General features: G+C 44.1%; 1 protein-coding gene across 3 annotated transcripts in view; it reads left to right on the forward strand.

Annotated features, from left to right (window-relative positions):
- EEFSEC (eukaryotic elongation factor, selenocysteine-tRNA specific) overlaps window positions 1-18,808 on the forward strand; it is a 282,568-nt gene that overhangs the window by 127,306 nt on the left and 136,454 nt on the right. For 2 of the 3 annotated variants that reach the window (XM_019658666.1, XM_019658668.1), the window contains exons 3-4: window positions 13,677-13,773; window positions 16,179-16,343. In XM_019658666.1, coding sequence (XP_019514211.1) covers window positions 13,677-13,773; window positions 16,179-16,343 — 262 coding nt within the window. The remainder of the gene's footprint in view (window positions 1-13,676; window positions 13,774-16,178; window positions 16,344-18,808) is intronic. The other variant, XM_019658667.1, reaches the window with a different exon arrangement.

Below are 18,808 nucleotides of genomic sequence, written 5' to 3' on the forward strand. Positions count from 1 at the left end.
ACTGACGAAAACATTGGAAAAAGTTGTTGAATCCTCGGCTGACTGAGAAGCATAGTAGACCAAGTAAACATCGATAGAGAAACAGTTAAGAAAATCTTAACTGAAAATCTTGGCATGAGAAAGGTGTGTGCAAAAATGGTCCTGAAGTAGCTCACCGATGAGCAAAAGCAAAGGAGAGTCCAAGTTTGCCAAGACCTTTTGGAGAGGCAAGACAATATTTTGGGTCATGTTATCACTGGTGATGAAACATGGATGTACCAATACAACCCCGAAACTAAGCATCCAAGAGCACAATGGAAGTCAGCCAATTCTCCACGACAAAAGAGTTCTGTCAGTCCAAATCAAGAGTCAAAACAATATTGCTAACCTTTTTTGATATCAGAGGAATTATTCATTATGAATTTGTACCGATTTGACAAACAGTTAACCAAGTTGCTATTTCGAAGTGCTGAAAAGGCTCTGTGAAAAAGTTAGATGAAAACGACCTGAACTTGTCACCAAGCATTCATGGCTCTTGTATCACGACAATGCACCAGCTCACACGGCACTGTCTATGAGGGAGTTTTTAGCCGGTAAACAAACAACTGTATTGGAACACCCTCCCTACTCACCTGATCTGGCCCCCAGTGACTTCTTTCTTTACCTGAAGATAAAGGAAATATTGAAAAGACATTTTGATGATATTCAGGACATCAAGGGTAAAACAATGACAGCTCTGATGGTCATTCAAGAAAAAGAGTTTGAAATTGCTTTGAAGGGTGGACTTGGCACTGGCATTGGTGCATAGCTTCCCAAGGGGAGTGCTTCGAAGGTGACCATAGTGATATTCAACAATGAGGTGTACATGGCACTTTTTCTAGGATGAGTTTGCGAGCATAATTGTAACCTTGTATATGGTCAAATGAGTTTTGACAAGTGGGACAAGACCATTCAGGGGAGAAGGACAGTCTTTTAACAAATGGTGCTGGGTAAAATCCACATGCAAAAGAATGAAGTCGGACCCTTGTCTAACACCATATACAAAAGTTAAATGTAAGACCTAAAACTATAAAACTCTCAGAAAAGAACATCGGGCAAAAACTTCATGACATTGGATTTGGCAATGATTTGGATATACCAAAGGTGCAGGCAACAAAAGAAAATTGGACTTTATGAACTTTTAAAAATTTATGCATCAAAAAAACAATATCAATTGAGAAAAAAGCCAACCAACCCATAGAATGGGAGAAAATATTTATAAGTCATAGCTGATCATCAAAATACACAGAGAACTCCTTAAAACTGAAGAACAAAAAAAGAACCAGTGACCTAATTCTGAAATAGGAAGGACTTAAATAGACATTTCTCCAAAGAATACAATAAGTCAGACAAAGTGAGTCTTATACACCTTTGACACAAATATACAATGTAAAGCCAGTGGTTGAACGATTCATGTTATAAGGACTAGCGACGTCTACCATCTTTTCGCCTCAGTCCAATCTCTCAATTATTTTCACTTTTGTTTCCATGGTTATTGCTTTGCGCTTCCTAGCAGTCCCTTACACATCACAACTGCTTTTCCTCTTACTTCCAGACATCCTGGGCTCTGATTGAGCACTGTACTACTGTATACTATCGCACTGTACAGTAAGCACACAGCAGCACAACTGTGACAATGTCCGGCAGACACGTGAGCTACTTCCGCGATTTGTTCGCATCTACGAATGTTCGTAATGCGAGGTCCATTGGTATCTGTGAAAGTTCGCAACTCGAATGTTCGTAAGTCGGGGACTTACTGTATATACAAATGACCAAAAATGCCAATATCACTAATCATTAGGAAAATGTAAATCAATAGTACAGTGAGATACCACCTCACACCCATTTGGATGGCTACTATCAAAAAACAAGAAAATAACAAGTGTTGGTGGTGATGTGGAGAAATTGGAACTCTTCTAAGGTCCTCAAGAAATATTTGTACACCCATGTTCATAGCAGCATTATTCGCAGTAGCCAAAAGATGGAAGCAACCCATGTGTCCATTGATGGATGAATGGATAAGCAAAATATGGTCTTATATTTAGGCTTAAAAATGGAGGAATTCTGACACATGCTACAACATGTGTGAACCTAGAGGACATTTTGCTAAGTGAAATAAGGCAGTCATAAGAAGACAAATAGTATATGATTCCACTTACATGAGATACTTAGAGTAGTGAAAATCATAGAGCTAAAGAATAGAGTTGTGGTTGCCAGGAGCCGAGGGGGTGGGAACATGGGGAGCTATTATTTAATGGGTATGAATTTTCATTTTTACAAGATGAAAAGAGCTATGGTGATGGTTACGCAACAGTGCGAATGTAGTTAGTACCACTGAACTGTACACATAAATATGGCTAAGATGGTAAGTTTTTTGTTATGTGTATTTTGACATTATAAAAAATTTTGAAAAAATATGCATGGAGTTATTTGAGGAAGTTAACTCTTTTCTAGTTGTGCATAAATGTCTTTTATTTGTGTTCAGAAAAATGTCTCAACTTGGTGCTGTTGTGTCTTCTTCTTTTCCCTGACTTTTTAACCAGGTTAAGATTAAGAGCCTTCAGCAGGGAATTGTATCTAGCTAGAAGTTAAGAGCCTTCTTTTGTATTATTTGTGTTTATTTTTGTAGCTAAAGTAATGGATTTCTTGAAGAGGACTATGATTGGTTAATCAGAAGTCCCTTAGGGCCGGCCGAGTGGCTCAGTTGGTTAAGAGCTCGCTCAAGAGTTTGAGCTCTGAGCAACAGCGGTTCGAGTCCCGGCCCGAGCTGAGCGGCCACTGAGCTGCCAACAGGTGGAAGGATGGCTCAGCTGAAAAAAAAAGAAATCCCTTAAAGCAAAATTTAGCCATGGGCATGGTGGGTCAGGCTCAACAGAGGAAAGATTGCACCCGCCTGTTGGCTGCAATGAAGGGAGACCCCCACACAGGGAAGATGGCAACTGTTCCTCTAGCCCTTATCCCAAAGTTACACAACTCAGTCTTTTCCTGTATGTGTTCAATGCCCCTTGAGTCACGGTCCCTCAGCTGGCACCCAGAGGGAATACCTGTGAGTGAGTCTGTGTATAGGTCCCTTAAGAGGATGTCTGGGTTTCTTGCAGCCTTCTGTCGCACCCAGATGATTGAAATCCCCACTTTTTCACAACCAAACGTTGGGGGCTCCTCTTCCTGGCTCCAGTACTCTGGGTTGGGGAATCTAGTGTGGGACTGGGGTCCCTTCTCTGAGGGAACCTCTCTAGCTGAGATATCCCTCCCAATTTTTAACCACCACCCAGAGGTTTGGGGCCAGTTTATTTTGCTTTTCTGTTCCTCCTACCAGTCTCGACGTGGCTTCTTTATATTTTTAGCTACAGGACTTATGTTCAGCTAGGCTTCATATGGTTCTCCAGGTTGATTGTTCCATAATTAGGTTGTAGTGTTGTTGCTGTTTGTTTATTTTTTGTTGTTTTTTATTTGTTTTGTTGATTTTGGTATTTTGTTTGATTTTTGTTTTGTGTGTGTTTGGTTTTTCTGTTTTGTCTTGTTTTGTTTTGTTTTGTTTTGTTTTGTTTTGTTTTGTTTTGAGGAGTGGTTGCAGCTTAGCACAAGTCTAGGAGCCAAGACTACACTGAATTTGTAGAAACCCAATGGTTTCCTTAGTTCCCTGTAACCCCATCCTGCCAACCTAAAGCTACATTGTCAGGGGCACTCTGAGTGCCTGTGTGACTGGCCCCATCCCCACAAACCATGGAGGAGGTTTTTTATAGCAGCTGACAATCCACAATGGCCTGGGGAGATTTGGTGGTGAACAGTGACCCAGAAACCACCACAACCACTTGGGAGCAGCTCTTGGGAATTTGCAAGCCTGAGGTGGAAGCTGGCTGCAGTGTCCTTGGGGCACTGTATAAGGTGGTCACAGGCCAGGTACAGGAGTAAGATCTGAATCTGCATTAACGTAAAACCCACCAATCATATCTCATGACTCACTTCAACTCCACCCCACCCAGCTAGTGCTGCATCGCCAAGGGCACTCTCAACACCAGCTCAACCAGCCAGGCACATACATCTAAGGAGCCTCTTTCAACAGCTGGGCCTTACGGGCAGCTGACAGGTGGCAACAGGCCTAGGGGACCCTGGGCCTATTGCTAAGCTGCCTCAGGCCCACTATTGGTGGCAGCCAGGCAAGGCTGAAATTGCCCTGCATGGGAGCCCTGCCCAAAAGACACCAGAAACAACACACTCAGAGACCAGCTTCAAACTACACCAGAGCACAAAGGCACACCCAAAGGGGGTTCTCAATAGGCACAAGAGCCTGCAGGGGTGAAGCTTCCTCTGAGGGGTCAGCCCCCACACAACAGCTCCTACACTGTGGGAGTAGCCAATCCTCATAGCTAGTCAGCCTGGGAGCCAGTCCCACCCACTGACAAGCCAAAAGCAATCAAGGCTCAACTACAATAGAACACACGAAACACAAGGGACACCTCTGGAACACATGCACAGGAGAATAGGGAGGCTGAGCAATTCAACTACAAAGGACACATACTACATAAGATCACCCATCAAAGACTGAGAGACATAGGTGATCTACGTAATACATAGAAGCAAAACACAGAGCAACAGCCAAAATGAGGAAATCTATCCCAAATAAAACATCAGAAGAAACCTCCAAAAATGGATCTAAGTGAAATGGAGGCAAGCAACCTACCAGAGACAGTTTAAAACACTGGTAAAACACTGATTATAAGAATGCTTAAGGAATTTAGTGAGAATTTCAACAAAGAGATAGCAAGCATAAAGAAAGATATAGAAACCATGAAAAATAACCAGTCAGAAATAAAGAATACAATAGCTGAAATGAGGAATACATGAGAAGGAATCACCAGCAGATTAGATGAAGCAGAGGGTCGAATCCGCAATTTATAAGACAAGAAGCAGAATTCACCCAATTGGAACAACAACAAAGAATAAAAAACAATGAAGATAGTTTAAGGGAACCTGTGGGACAACATTGAGCCTAACAACATTTGCATTATAGGGGTACCAGAAGGAGATGAGAAGGAGCAAGGGATCGAGAACCTATTTGAAGTAATAATGACTGAAAAGTTCCCTAACCTTGTAAAGGAAAATGACATACAAGCCCAGGAAGCACGGAGAGTCCCAAACAAGATGAACCCAAACAGGCCCACACCAAGACACATCATAGTCAAAATGGCTGTAGTTTTGATATGTTCACAAGGATGAGGCAAGCACAGCATTTATCTACTCCGCCATCTTGGATCTCTGAAGTGTGTCTCCATAGGCAGCATAAGCATGAGTGTTTTTTTCTTTATATGCATGCAGCCACCCGATGTCTTTTGATTGGAGCATTTAGCCCATCTGCATTTAAAGTAATTATTAATAGGCATGTAGTTATTGCCATTTTATTATTTTCTGATTCTTTTTGTTCTCTTTTCTCCTCTTTGATGATTAAAGAAAAAACAAAAGTCCCTTAAAGCAGAGAATCATAAAAAATGACACATTGAGGCCCGGCCGAATGGCGTGTTGGTTAAGAGCTGGCTTGGAACGCCAGAGGGCCCTGGTTCGGATCCCACATACGAGGGCCAGTGACACTGCGCTCTACAGCTAAGATGCTGAACAACAGCTCAACCTGGAGCTGGGCTGACGTGAGTCACCGGCGGCGGCGTAGTCTGCAGCCCCTGCTGCAGTAGGTTACCATGGGCTACCGTGTGTAGCCAGCAGCCAGCGTGAGTGGCCAGCAGCCACCGTGAGCGGCCATCCAGAAGCCGGCAACTGATCTGCCTCACCCGGGAAGAGCGCAATGATGGTGCCAACTTGGGCCAGTGAAGCAACGTCCTCCACAACTAGACTGAAGAACAAAAGGACAGCAACTTGTCTGTTCCCCTTCCCCAATTCCCCAGCACTATTCCCATCTCCCAACTCCCCAATAAAAAATCTTAAAAAAAAGACACATTGATATCTTTTAACATTTTAACTTAAAACGTATACATGCGTGTTTACTTAATATCAATAAAATAAATTGTTATGGGGGAACATATAATGTTCTCAGCATTATGCTCCCCCTTTCACATGTTGGCAGTTGGTCAAGGCTCATCTGTGGCATCTTGGCTTTGTGAGCAGTTTTGAACTCGGGTCTATCTCCTCTTCTTGCTGTTCTTTTGAGGCGTGTATGATTTCTATATCATCTATAATTTCAATTTTAAACAAATTAGAACTCATAATCCATATGTTATCATTAATTCATTTGGTCTGAATTCAGGAAAGTAAGCTATAGTCTATATTTTCTTCTTGATCAGAATTTATGTTTTTAAAAGCTCTTGGGTTTGTTGCTTTGCCAGTAATAGAAAGTTGTAATTTGTGAGTTCCAATTGTAACACCTTTGGCAGCTGCTGTCATCAACTTGGCTTTTTCTTTCTATCCAGGTACATCATGTTGGTGTGTGTGTGTGTGTGTGTGTGTGTGTGTGTGTGTGTGTCTGTGAGTGTGTGAGTGAGTGATTGTTTCTCTCAGTAGCATCTCATAAGTTAGAATAGTTCCACCAGTGTTTTAGAAATGTTCTCCAGATAAATTTCTTGGAGAAAACGTCAATAAATGACTTCCATTCTGTTGTGAAGTTTTGAGGGGCAGATAGCTTCTCTTTGCTCTGGTGCTCACCATAGGAACTCCGTGACTTTGTTCCATCTGTCACTGTAAAATGTTCTGCGTAGTCCGTCTTTTCTTCCAGCATGAGGACACTGACTGGTGCTCTGAATTGTTTTGTTTACATTTTCACAACCTCCCCTGAAGTCTTTTATGCTTTTCTTTTCTTTTTTTATCTTTTTATTGGGGAATTGGGGGATGGGAACAGTGCTGGGGAGTTGGGGGAAGGGGAACAGACAAGTTGCTGTCCTTTTGTTCTTCAGTCTAGTTGTGGAGGACGTTGCTTCACTGGCCCAAGTTGGCACCATCATTGGGCTCTTCCCGGGTGAGGCAGATCAGTTGCCGGCTTCTGGACGGCTGCTCACTGTGGCTGCTGGCTGCTCACGCTGGCTGCTGGCTACACCATAGCCCATGGCAACCCACCTGCCGTCGCCATCGCCTCATGGCAGCCCAGCTCCAGGTTGAGCTGTTGTTCAGCATCTTAGCTGGAGAGCGCAGTGTCACTGGCCATCATATGTGGGATCCGAACTGGGGCCCTCTGGTGTCCCAAGCCAGTTCTTAACCATCGTGCCACTCGGCTGGCCCCTTTTATGCTTTTCTTATCCACATCTAATTTAATACTAGTTTTTAAAGAAATTTGCCTTTATCACATCTTCCTAGAGAATGTAATTTAGTTCTCATAGAAAGTTACTTTCATATTGTTTCATGATACTAAGTTAAGGTAACACTTATGACATAACCAAGTTTATGACATAACCATTGTGTTTCATTTTCAGCATAAAAGTCAGCTGGTAAAGGCAAAAGCGCACGATGTACTACTCTTGAGCATGACATACAAGACTGAAGCCACCTTTCCAGTGTGGCATTCAGTATATCAGGCTTCAGGCACAGGTTTTGCAGAGCAGAGGGAGTGGAGACCATTGGCTAGTGGACATCCTTAAAGTGCCTGGTGGTGGGAGGGCTTCTACTGTACCTTTTATTTGTGGCAAGTGATACCGGCTTTCCATTTAGACAGTAATAAAAAACTGTGTTTCATAATAAATGTGTTTAAGTAAGAATGTGAATTGTTATTTAAAATGTGAATCAGGTGGTGAACAGACTTGACAAGCTTTGTGAAGAGAGTGTAGGACTAGTGACCTGTGTGTAGGTAACACTGAAATTGAGGCAAAAGAGGACCAAGCAGAACAACCACAAAGGTTTGTCCTGCCCTCCCTGTCCCAGTAGGTGGGTAACACTAGGCTCCATCTTCTGTTCTTGTGTTTTGAAAGACCAGTGGTAACATATGACAGTCATTGTCCCTGGTGAGGGATGTCCAGCATAGTGGAAAGGACAGAGCTCTGAAATAGGGCTTTGGGGAACGAAGAGAAGGGTTCTGGATTCCTTGCTTCTGCCATTTACTTAACATGTGACGCTTTAGCAGTCATTTAGCCTCTCTGTGCCTCAGTTTCCCTATATCTAAAATGATGATTTTATTCATCACATGATTACTATGAGGATTAAGCGGGGTGATGTCTATGAAAGCATTCAGCCCAGTGCTATTTGCATAGTGCTCAACTGATGTGAGTGAATGGAGGAATGATTCTGAGTAGGGGAATGATAACAACTGTTCTTCCTACCTCAGAGGGTTGTGTTGATGATCCAGTAAATTTATGTCTTTATTTGAAAGTGATAGCAAACTGTAAAACTATTGAGTATAATTATAGTTATCGGACCAGTAGAGTGGCTCAGTTGGTTAAGAGGGCGAGCTCTGAACAACAGGGTCGTTTGTTCGATTCCCACATGGGCCAGTGAGCTGCACCTGAGCTGAGCTGCCACTTAAATGCCAACAGGTGGCAGGATGGCTGAGCTGGTGAGAGGGCGTGCTCCTGACAACAAGGTTGCCAGTTCGACTCCTGCATGGGATGGTGAGCTATGCCCGCACAACTAAGATTGAACACGGCACCTTGAGCTGAGCAGCCACGAACTGCCAATGGGCGGCCAGATGGCGACTGGACTTGGAAGCTAAGCTAGCTGCTCCCTCCACAACTAAGACTGAAAGACAGCAACTTGGTTGTTCCCCTTCTCCAATTCCCCAATAAAAAATCTAAAAAACTAATAATAATAATTATAGTCATCGTCTTTCTTTCATTGGTTTGTGAACTATACTAGAGGGCAAGGATTTTTGTTTATCTGTTTATAGGACTTAATATGTTATGTTCCCTGATACTTGAAGGTCAGCGACTTCTGATAGAGCATTGTTCTCATATTCTCAAGGTGGATGGTAAACCCAGAGTTGGCTTTTAATTACAGTCCCACCACTCATTAACTGTGTGACCTGGAGCAAGCTACAGAACCCAGCCAAGCTTAGGACCCTCTTTTGTAAACTGGGAGGAGGAGTAATAACAGCCACCTTACTGAGCTGTGATGAAGAGGTAGGAGTGCAAAGCCCCTAGCACAGGGTACTATAGGTAAATGACCCTATCCCTTTACCTCACTCCCACTGTTTTGGACACTAGATCACATACAAAGAGACACTTAAGAGAAGTTTTTAGAATCATCGGGGGATAAGGGTGACACTTATTGGAGGAAGCAAAGTCCAGAACTAGAGGTGGTGCAGAAATGTCTCCTGAAAATGCATTTAATAAATAAATAGGTAGAAGATGTTCAATGTTATGTGGCTTATTAAGTAAATACAGTTTAAAATGAGGCATACACGTGAGTCGCCGGCGACGGGTAGGCTGCAGCCCGTGCTGCAGTGGGCTGCCATAAGCTACCGTGTGTGGCCGGCAGCCAGTGTGAGCGGCTGGCAGCCGGAGTGAGCTGCCAAGAGCTGCCATGAGCGGCCGTCCAGAGGCCGGCGACCGATCTGCCTCACCCAGGAAGAGCACAATGATAATACCAACATGGGCCAGTGAAGCAACGTCTTCCACAACTAGACTGAAGAACAAAACGACAACTTGTTTGTTCCCCTTCCCCCGATTCCCCAATAAAATCTTTAAAAAAATAAAAAAATAAAATGAGGCATACAGCATAGGAAAGATAGTCCATGGTATTACAACAGCTGTATACAATGTTAAAGGGGTAGTAGATTGGTGGTGGGTTATCACTTTGTGAGGGTTGTAAATGTCTATTACATTGGTTTGTACTACTAATAAAAGAAAGTGAAAAAATGAGCTATGTATTAAAATAACGAGATTTTGAGGTATGTGCGGTGAAATAGGCATCTCAAATGTTCACCATAGTAGTGAAAAGGGTGGCAAACTTTTTAATGTATGTTTTTTTTAATTGAGATATTATTCACATATCATAAAATTCACCTTTTTAATATGTATGGAGTTATACAACCATCACCACTATCTAATCCAGAAACGCTGTCCCCACTAACTGCTCCCTATTCTCCCTGCCCCTCCCGCCTCAGTTCTGGGAACCATGTATCTCTTTTCTGTCTCAATGGATACAATATGTGACCTTTTGTGTCTGGTTTCTTTCAGTTTTTCGTTTAGCGTCAATGGACACTTGGGCAATTTCCACCTTTTGGCTTCTGTGAATAGTTGTTGCTGTGAATATAGATGTCTTTGAGTACCTGTTTTCCAGTCTTTTGGGCATACACAGGATATTCCTGGGTCATGTGTAATTCTATCTTCTTTTTTAAAGTATATTTTCTTTGCTAGATATAGAATTCTTGGTTGCTTTTTTTTTTTTTTTTTTACGTTTAGCACTTTGAATATGTCATCCCATTACCTTCTGGCTGATGTTTTGTGATGAGTAAGCAGCTCTTGATCTTATTGAGGATGCCTTGTACATGAATTCTTGCTGATTTCAAGATTCTCTGTCTTTGGCCTTTGACAGTTTGACTGTAATGTGTCTAGATATGGATTTCTTTGAGTTTTTCTTATTTGGAGTTTGTTGAGCTTTTTGGATGTACAGGTTAATATTTTTCTTCAAATTTGAGGAGTTTTGAAGTTTATTCAGATATTCTTTCTGCTCCTGTCTCTCCTTTCTTTCTGGAATTCTCATCATGCATATGTTGATATGCTTGATGTTGTCTCATATTTTTGAGGCTCTGTTCAGTTTTCTTCTTTCTTTGTTTTTTTTAGAGTGGATCATCTCAATTAACCTGTCTTCAATTTTGTTGATTTTTTTACGTGCTCAAATATGCTATTGAGCTCTGCTAGCGGGTTCTTCATTTCATTCATTGGATTTTCCAACTCCAGAATTTCTATTTTGTTATTTTTTGTATAATTTCTAACTCTTTATATTCTGTATTTGGTAAGACATTATCCTTATTCTTTCTTTTATTAGACATAGTTTTCTTTATTTCTCTGAACAGCTGATTTAAAGTTTTTATATTATAGGGCTTCCTCAGGAACAGCTTCTGTTAACTTTTTTTCTTGTGTATGGGCCGTACTCTTATTTCTTTGCATTTATTGTGATTTTTTGTTGAAAACTGGACATTTAAATAATGTAATATGGCATTTCAGGAAATCAGGTTCTCATCTTCCCCTACACTTCCATAGTTTGTTGTTGTTATTTGCTTAGTGACTTTTGTGAACTAATTCTGTAAAGTCATATGTGACCACTTAAGTTAGCTTAGTTGTCAACTAATGATTCAACAGAAATTTCCTTCAATGCTTGGAACCAGTATGTCTCCCAGTTTTTGCCAAGGGTCTCTATGTGCATGCTGGGCCATGCTTTCAATGCTCAGGCAGTTGACAACTATGCCTTAGCTTTCACTTCCTGCTTGCATGGAACCTCAAGGTAAGCCAGAGCTGAGAGTTTAGGGCTTTCTCATGTCTTTTTTGATCATGCACAATGCCTTGGGCATGCCCATGACCCTATGCCTGCAAGTATCCTTCTGGATTCCCAGGAATATGTCAGAGCTTTTCTAGGCCTCCCATGGAAGCCTCTCACTCAGATTTTCCTTCTAAGCTTTTTGGTTAGCCTGTTGTTTGCCAAAATGTTATCCTCTGCCTCAGGCAGATATTAAACAATTGCCTCTGATTATTTTCAACAAATGCCCACTCCCCACCCCCAAAGAAAAGGCTATTTGTACTGGGCAAGCTCCAAAGCAGGTCAAATAAAGATAGCCTGGCAAGTGGGGTCTTCCAGGGAACTGCCAGATAGGAAAAGTAATGATAGTTCTTGGAGAGAGGGGCTTTGATGGAATTCAGACCGATTCTGCACCCTTTAGTGGCCATTAGCCTTCTGGTTTCCACTCTGATTGTAGGTGCTGGCTATTAATGCTACAGTAGAGTTGGGGAGGGGTGAATGGGAATAAGGCAAGTTAAAATGCCACAAGGCTCTCTTATTCGTACTGAGATTCAGCTATTTTCCTTGAATAAACATTCCACAAATTGCCACAAGCCTTTGGCTAATTTCTAGAGTTCTAAAAAAGTTTATTATGATAATTTTGTCAGTGTTCTTACTGCTTTTATAGAGGAGAGGCTTTTTGAATGTCTTTACCATTTTGCTGATTTTTCAATATATGTTGAGTCTTAGACTTATATTATACCCCATGAATTTATCCCAAAGCAAAGCAAAAAAAAAAGTCATGTCGGCATAACATGTTTATCACAGTGTTATTTCATAATAATGAAAAACTTGAAATGTTTTAAATGAATAACTGTACTGGGGAAAGCATGTAAATTCTGAGTCACACTACTATGCAGCTTTAAAAATGAAAGAGGTTGGTGACATAGAAGTTGTGAGCCTTGGTTTTAGAGTCAAGTGGCCTGGGTTGGAGTTTGGCTCCGGTATTTATACCCAATGATTTGGAGCAAATTAATTCTGCTCTCTAAGCCTCAGTTTCTCATCTGTAAAATGGTGACAGTTCCATAAAGGGATTGTAAAGTGTCAGTGAAAGTGTCCAGGGTATATGCTTGGCTCAGCCAAATGAGTTGTTATCATTGCTGTTGTTATCATTCAACAGAAAATTCTTTATGATATAATGGTAAATATACTAGGATATGAAATTGTGTGCATACTATAATCAAAACATAACAAATATAATCCCTTAGCAATGCAGTGAAAAATCAAGGTTGAAAGAAAGGTCACCACAATGATGGGATTATGGGTTGTATATTTTCCTTTATTTTTTTTTTCAATGGAAAAGATAAATAAATCTCACAAGAAAAGGGCCCTCTGGGAAGGTCCCTGGAGGAATGACCTCCATTAGACTGGGATGGTGGAGATGCTCTCCCAGGTGCATCTTCAGGGACTTTTGGTCACCAGTATGTCCTGAGTCTCTGCAGGAGGCTGGGAGGTATTTAAGGGTCATTAAAGACCTTTAAGGGATTTTTTTTTAAAGATTTTTATTGGGGAATTGGGGGGATGGGAACAGTGCTGGGGAATTGGGGGAAGGGGAACAGACAAGTTGCTGTCGTTTTGTTCTTCAATCTAGTTGTGGAGAATGTTGCTTCACTGGCCCAAGTTGGCACCATCATTGCGCTCTTCTCGGGCGAGGCAGATCAGTCGCCGGCTTCTGGACGGCCGCTCACTGTGGCTGCTGGCCGCTCACGCTGGCTGCTGGCCACACACGGTAGCCCATGGCAATCCACTGCCACAGGGACCGCAGCCCACGCCGTCGCCGGCGACTCACAGCAGCCCAGCTCCAGGTTGAGCTGTTGTTCAGCATCTTAGCTGTAGAGGGCAGTGTCACTGGCCCTCATATGTGGGATCCGAACCGGGGCCCTCTAGCATCCCAAAGCGAGTTCTTAACCATCGCGCCACTCGGCCGGCCCCTTTAAGGGATTTTTTATTCAGAGGCCTGGGCCCAGGGTTTACTGCTGCCTCCCCAGGAAGTGTTCTGAAAGTGAAGGTTAAAATCCAGGAGCTCCCCTTTTAAATTCTGTTGTTCAGTATAAGGCATTTTCCTTTGGGGCCTCCATTTCCTCACCTGCCAAGTGGAGTATGAAGGCGTACTCTCTTCCTAGGTGCTTCTGAAAGGAGGAAAGGAGAGAACACCCTTCATGCTTGGTGGACTGCCAGGCGTGCTCTGTGTCCATGCTGATGGTCTCTAACTGGTTGGACTTATTTTTCTGTTTCAGATTCCGAGGTGCACCGATAATACCTGTGGCGGCCAAGCCTGGAGGGCCAGAGGCCCCCGAAACAGAAGCTCCGCAAGGCATCTCAGAACTCATTGAGGTACTGTCAGCTTGAATCCAGGTTGGTCTCTGGCTCCAGCTCTGCTCAGGCAGGATCCTTTGTGTCCTGCTCAGCCTGAGAGAGAAAGAGAGAAGCAGCCCCTGCAAAAGGACTGAGATGACTCCTTCAAACCATCTCCCGCACACCTTAATGCAACCTCCCTCAGAAAGTTAAACCTAAACAGAACCGAAGGCCTCCACCTTTCTCAGCCTTTCTTTTGTCAAATACTTCTCCTCAGACAAAGCAGTTCCTGCAGTCTGGAGCTCTGGGATCATGTTATCTGTTCCAGTCCTTCAGATTCAACCAGCCTCTCCAGTGTGTCCCGCCTGGGCTGGGCCTTCTGAAGCAGGGGAAGGAGATGAGCCCAGCAGCAGTGGCAGTGCAGCGTAGCCCCTGTGGGCTCTACCAAAGCAGTGTAGGCTTCATCTTCTGAAGCCATGGGCCTGAGGCCCAGGCCATTCCTCCAGGCCAGGTAGTAATAAACACAGAGAGGGAGCCCAGCCATTCACCGGATGCCCAGAGCAGCCACTGGGCAGGAGGGAGGTGGAGCGGGGGGGGGTGATGCTTCTGTGGAAATGGCAGTGAGGCTGGGCACTACTCTGCTGAGCACTTGGGTAACTCAGAAGGCTCGAGTGGCAAGTGCATCGACTCTGGGGCTGGATGGCGAGTTACAGGGCTGGCCCTACCACCTGCTCTTTCTGTGACCATAGGCACATGACCTGCTTTCTGTTACCTCAGTTCCCTCACTTATAAAGCAAGGAAGATAATAGCACCACTTCCCTCGTGGAGTTGGTGTGAGGGTAAATGAGTTAATATGTATAATATGCTCTGAACAATGCTTTATTAGAGTTTACTGTGACGGTGAGGTCGATTATCACATACCAGACGCTGTTCTAAGTTCTTTACATACAAGATCATTAACGTTCACAATGACCTTGGGAGGCTTAAATTATTTATCCTCATTTTTCTAAGGAAGAGTGTGAGATTCGGAGAGGTTAAATAGCTTGCCCAAGGTCTCACAGCAAGTATGTGGTAAAGCTGGGATTCAGACCCCGGTCGGTTGTGGGTGGGCTTTGGGGTCCACCTGCACCTGGATCCAAGATCAGGTGTGGCTGTGTGTGCTACCACTGTTTCTGGGATTACATGGTGCTGATCTTGCTGACTTAGGAAAACTAATATTTTCTGAGTAAGGCTTTTGTTACATTTTCATCAGCTCCAGGGAGCACTGGTCTGAGAGCCTAGGACAGTTGTGTTTGTTAAACCAAAATCCACAAAAATGCTGCTGTGAAAGATGTTTATATACTCCTTTAAAAAGCCTCTGTATAAATCTCAGGCCAGCCCTGTTTTGAGTCTCTTGTCTTCTTCCAAAAGAATTATTATCACAAGAATAAGAGTTTGGAACATTCACTACTGAATACTTTTTTTGACAGCCTATTCCTTAACTAAATCAGAAAGAAGCAAAATAAAAGGAATTATGCAGTCTTTATTTTCATTTGTTTAATGGTAATTAGCTCTGACACCATATCCGAGCACATAGATGGCAAATGGGCTGGTTGAGGTTGAAGTGCGTGGGAAGAGTCAGCAGGGAAGGAAAAGCAGCACTGGCCCTTTGCAGATGTTAGATTGTCCCTCTGTCTCTGCCAGGGGCTTGGAGAAGTGGCCTTCAGCCCTCCTGCCCTACCAAACACAGATAGCTGCCTCTGGGAGCAGCCCTGCTCTCCCCAAATCCAGTTTTGCTTCAGTCACTTGTCCTCTCAGGCGAGATGCCAGCTGCTGGAGATACTTGGACGTACTCACAGTCCTGGGAGGGGAGACAAATAAACAGATGATCACAATAGCATGTTACCTGTGGTGACGGGGGACGAGGATGCAGCCATACAATAAGGGCAGCAAAGCTTTTCCATAGGCAATGTCACCCGCTTGCCTTCCTGGGAGAGTGCTGAGGCTAAGCAGGCTGGTGAACTTATGGGCCTGCTAGTGGCTGGTGCCTGGTACAAGAGGGCAAGTGGCAGGAGACTAGGCCTTAGTGGCACCTAGACGCTAGCTGATGATGAATCTTAAATTCTGCAGGCATCAAGAGGCTAGAAAGCATGTGAGGCTGGGGAGCAACATGACCAAGGGTGTCCTGTGGCAGGCTGCCTCTGCGACAGTGTGGACAAGGGCCTAGAGGCCTGGCCTGTTAGGAGACTATTGCAGCGATCCCAACAGGAGAGGATGGATGAGGTTTCTCCAGCCCTTCTCCTTTATACTGAGGGAAGGAACTGAGAGCATGGCAGAAGGTTGGAGTACAGTCAGGGAGTTGTACCTTTCAGATCTTCTGGACTAGCTTGCCTTGGCACCGTCACACCCTCTGCCTTTCTCTGTCCTGCCCCATCCAGAGTGTGGCACCAACATCTCTTTTCTAGCTCCTGACGTCCCAGATTTCCATCCCAGCAAGAGACCCCTCGGGACCATTCCTCATGTCTGTGGACCACTGTTTCTCCATCAAAGGCCAGGGCACTGTGATGACAGGGACCATCCTCTCAGGCTCCATCAGTCTCGGCGACAGTGTGGAGATTCCTGCCCTCAAGGTCAGTCTTACATTGTCCTGTCTTTTGCCCTCTCTCTCTAGTGGCAAGGAAAGGGGATAGTCCCTCTGTCTTCAGCTGCTAAGCCTGCTGGGCCTGCTCCCTGGGACTGACCAGCTGGCTCTACTCTGCTCCATCTCCTCTTCTGCCTTGCCTGGATTCTAGAACTACAGCTCCTCTAATTCTCATAACACCCATTTATTGGGTCTGCTACAATGAGCCTCCCAAGTAGATGTACTTTATAGATAATGAAACCAAGGCTCCAGAAGGGGCAGTGGGCTCAGGACCATGTGGTCAACAAGTGAGGTGCTAGGTGTAAACCCCCCTTTCTACAAGTTCCCGGTGTCAGAGAGGCAAGTACATATGGACTGATTTCTGGGTACCTTTTGCTTAATCACAAAAATTTCAAATTAAACACAATTAGAATCTTGTGTTGCTGAGTCATACAATCTGGAAGACATCTAGATGCATTTCACACTCCTAGTCACCACTGGCAGATACCATGTCATCTCTCAGGAGACAGTGAGAAGAATGGACAGCTGGTGGTCTCCCCATTCCCTCCACCTTCTGTTAACTTCTGGCCTGGCTCCAATTTAAAAGGTGTCCAGTGGCCTCAATAGTTCCCTTCTTCATTGGGCTTTTCTTGTGGTTTTTATTTACTGGAGAAGAAAAACTTATGGCCTCCCCTACTACCCTTCTCCTTCAGGGGGAATAAAGGGTAAGGAACAAGGGCTAGTTAGAACTAGGAAGACCCTACCAGGAATTCGGGGTCCAGGGCAGTTCTCTAGTTCTCAGAAGAACCCATTGTACAGAAAAGTGGTGGCATGCACTTGGCCCTCTGTACTCAACCAGAGACAATGCCAGCTGTTGGATGTACTCACAGCCCTAAGTGAATGAATTCAGTTTGCATGCTAACTGGGAATTCTCCTTGGAGGGCTATGTTTATACAGATTCAAAGGTTATGTGGCTCACTAGATGTATTAGTCAGGGTCTTCCAGAGAAACAAAAACAAAAGTATGTGTACATATATGAATACAGAGAGAGAGAGAGAGAGAGAGAGAGAGAGAGAGAGAGAGATTTTAAGGAATTGGCTCACATGATTGTGAGGCCTGGCAAGTCCAAAATCTGCAGAGTGGACCTGCAAGATGGACACCCAGGGAAGAGTTGGAATTTGAGTCTGAAGGCAGTTGGTTGGCAGCGTTTCCTCATCTTCCAGGGAAGTCAGCCTTTTTCTATTCAGGCCTCAGCTGATTGGATTGGGTTCCCCCTTACTCTGGAGGATCATCGGCTTTACTCAGTCTACCCATTTAAATGTTAATTTCATCCCGTAACACTCAGGATAACGCTTGACCAGATATCTGGGTAAAATGGCAAAGCCAAGTTGACACATAAAATTCACCATCATCACACTGGGGCAGGGAGGGCCATGATTGTAGTGTCTGCTCTGAGCAAGGGGAAGGCAAGAGAACACCTGTGCCTTGTGTTGGCCCTTCCTGGTCTAGAACAGCTGGGGAAGATATAGAAAAGGGGCATTTCAGGGGTGAGAGGAATGGCCAGGGTTTCTCCAGGTAAAGGAAATCCCATGTTTAAATCTCCCCCTCCACTCATTTTATAGTGGTGTGATTGTTGCTTCCCCCTGCAGGGCTGGGGTATTAGGACAGAGTCTCCTGAGCAGGGACAACCAACAAAAGAAAAGCTTTTATAGGCCCGAGGCTGGTCAGGTTCCAGGGCTCCCTGGCATGGCAGCAGGATTTGGAGGGTGAGACCCTGCCCTTGAGTCCTAGGGCCTCCCCTGACCCTGTGGGTAATAATCACCTCCTCCACTGATGGTTGATCCTACTCTACAGACCATTACTCCTGGATAAAAGACCACTTAAATCCATGTTGTGCCTGGGACTAAAAGCGCAAATCTTAAAAATAAAGCACAAAATTATTAAAATAAACCAAACTTATATTTAACAAAATTAAGATCATTATAGTGACTGTGTGTTAATTCTTAGCCAGAAAAGAGAATGAATCAAATGTTAAATTTCTTTCCGTTCCCTGTGCTTCCTGAGGTACACCTCTCAGGGCAACCCTGATCCAGTATCCCTTTTGCCCTGGGAGAAGACATGTGTCCGGCCTGGGAGACTAGCTGGGAGTAGGAAGAAGGTGTCAGAAGAGGGCTCCGTGGGAGACAGGCTTTGAATTGGGGGTACCTGAGGCTCTACAGGGAGGATAAGGTGTGTGATAACGGAATCAGTGGCTGCAATGGTAGGACCGAGGGTGTGGGGGTGGGCTGAGGCAGAGCTAGTCAGCCATGTTAAGCAGACAGGGATGTTTAGCGATGTGTTCTGCGGTTTTGGCTACTCTTGTTCTTATAAAGATGGTGGAACTTGCCTATTAGGATCCCCGTTACTGATCTAATACTTGGGTATATGGAAGGTGCTTGGCAAACAAATGTAATGCTCCTCTTGCTTTTGCACACT

The sequence above is a fragment of the Hipposideros armiger genome, unplaced genomic scaffold (genome assembly GCF_001890085.2).
Source record: "Hipposideros armiger isolate ML-2016 unplaced genomic scaffold, ASM189008v1 scaffold_286, whole genome shotgun sequence".
NCBI classification, from domain to species: Eukaryota; Metazoa; Chordata; class Mammalia; order Chiroptera; family Hipposideridae; genus Hipposideros; species Hipposideros armiger.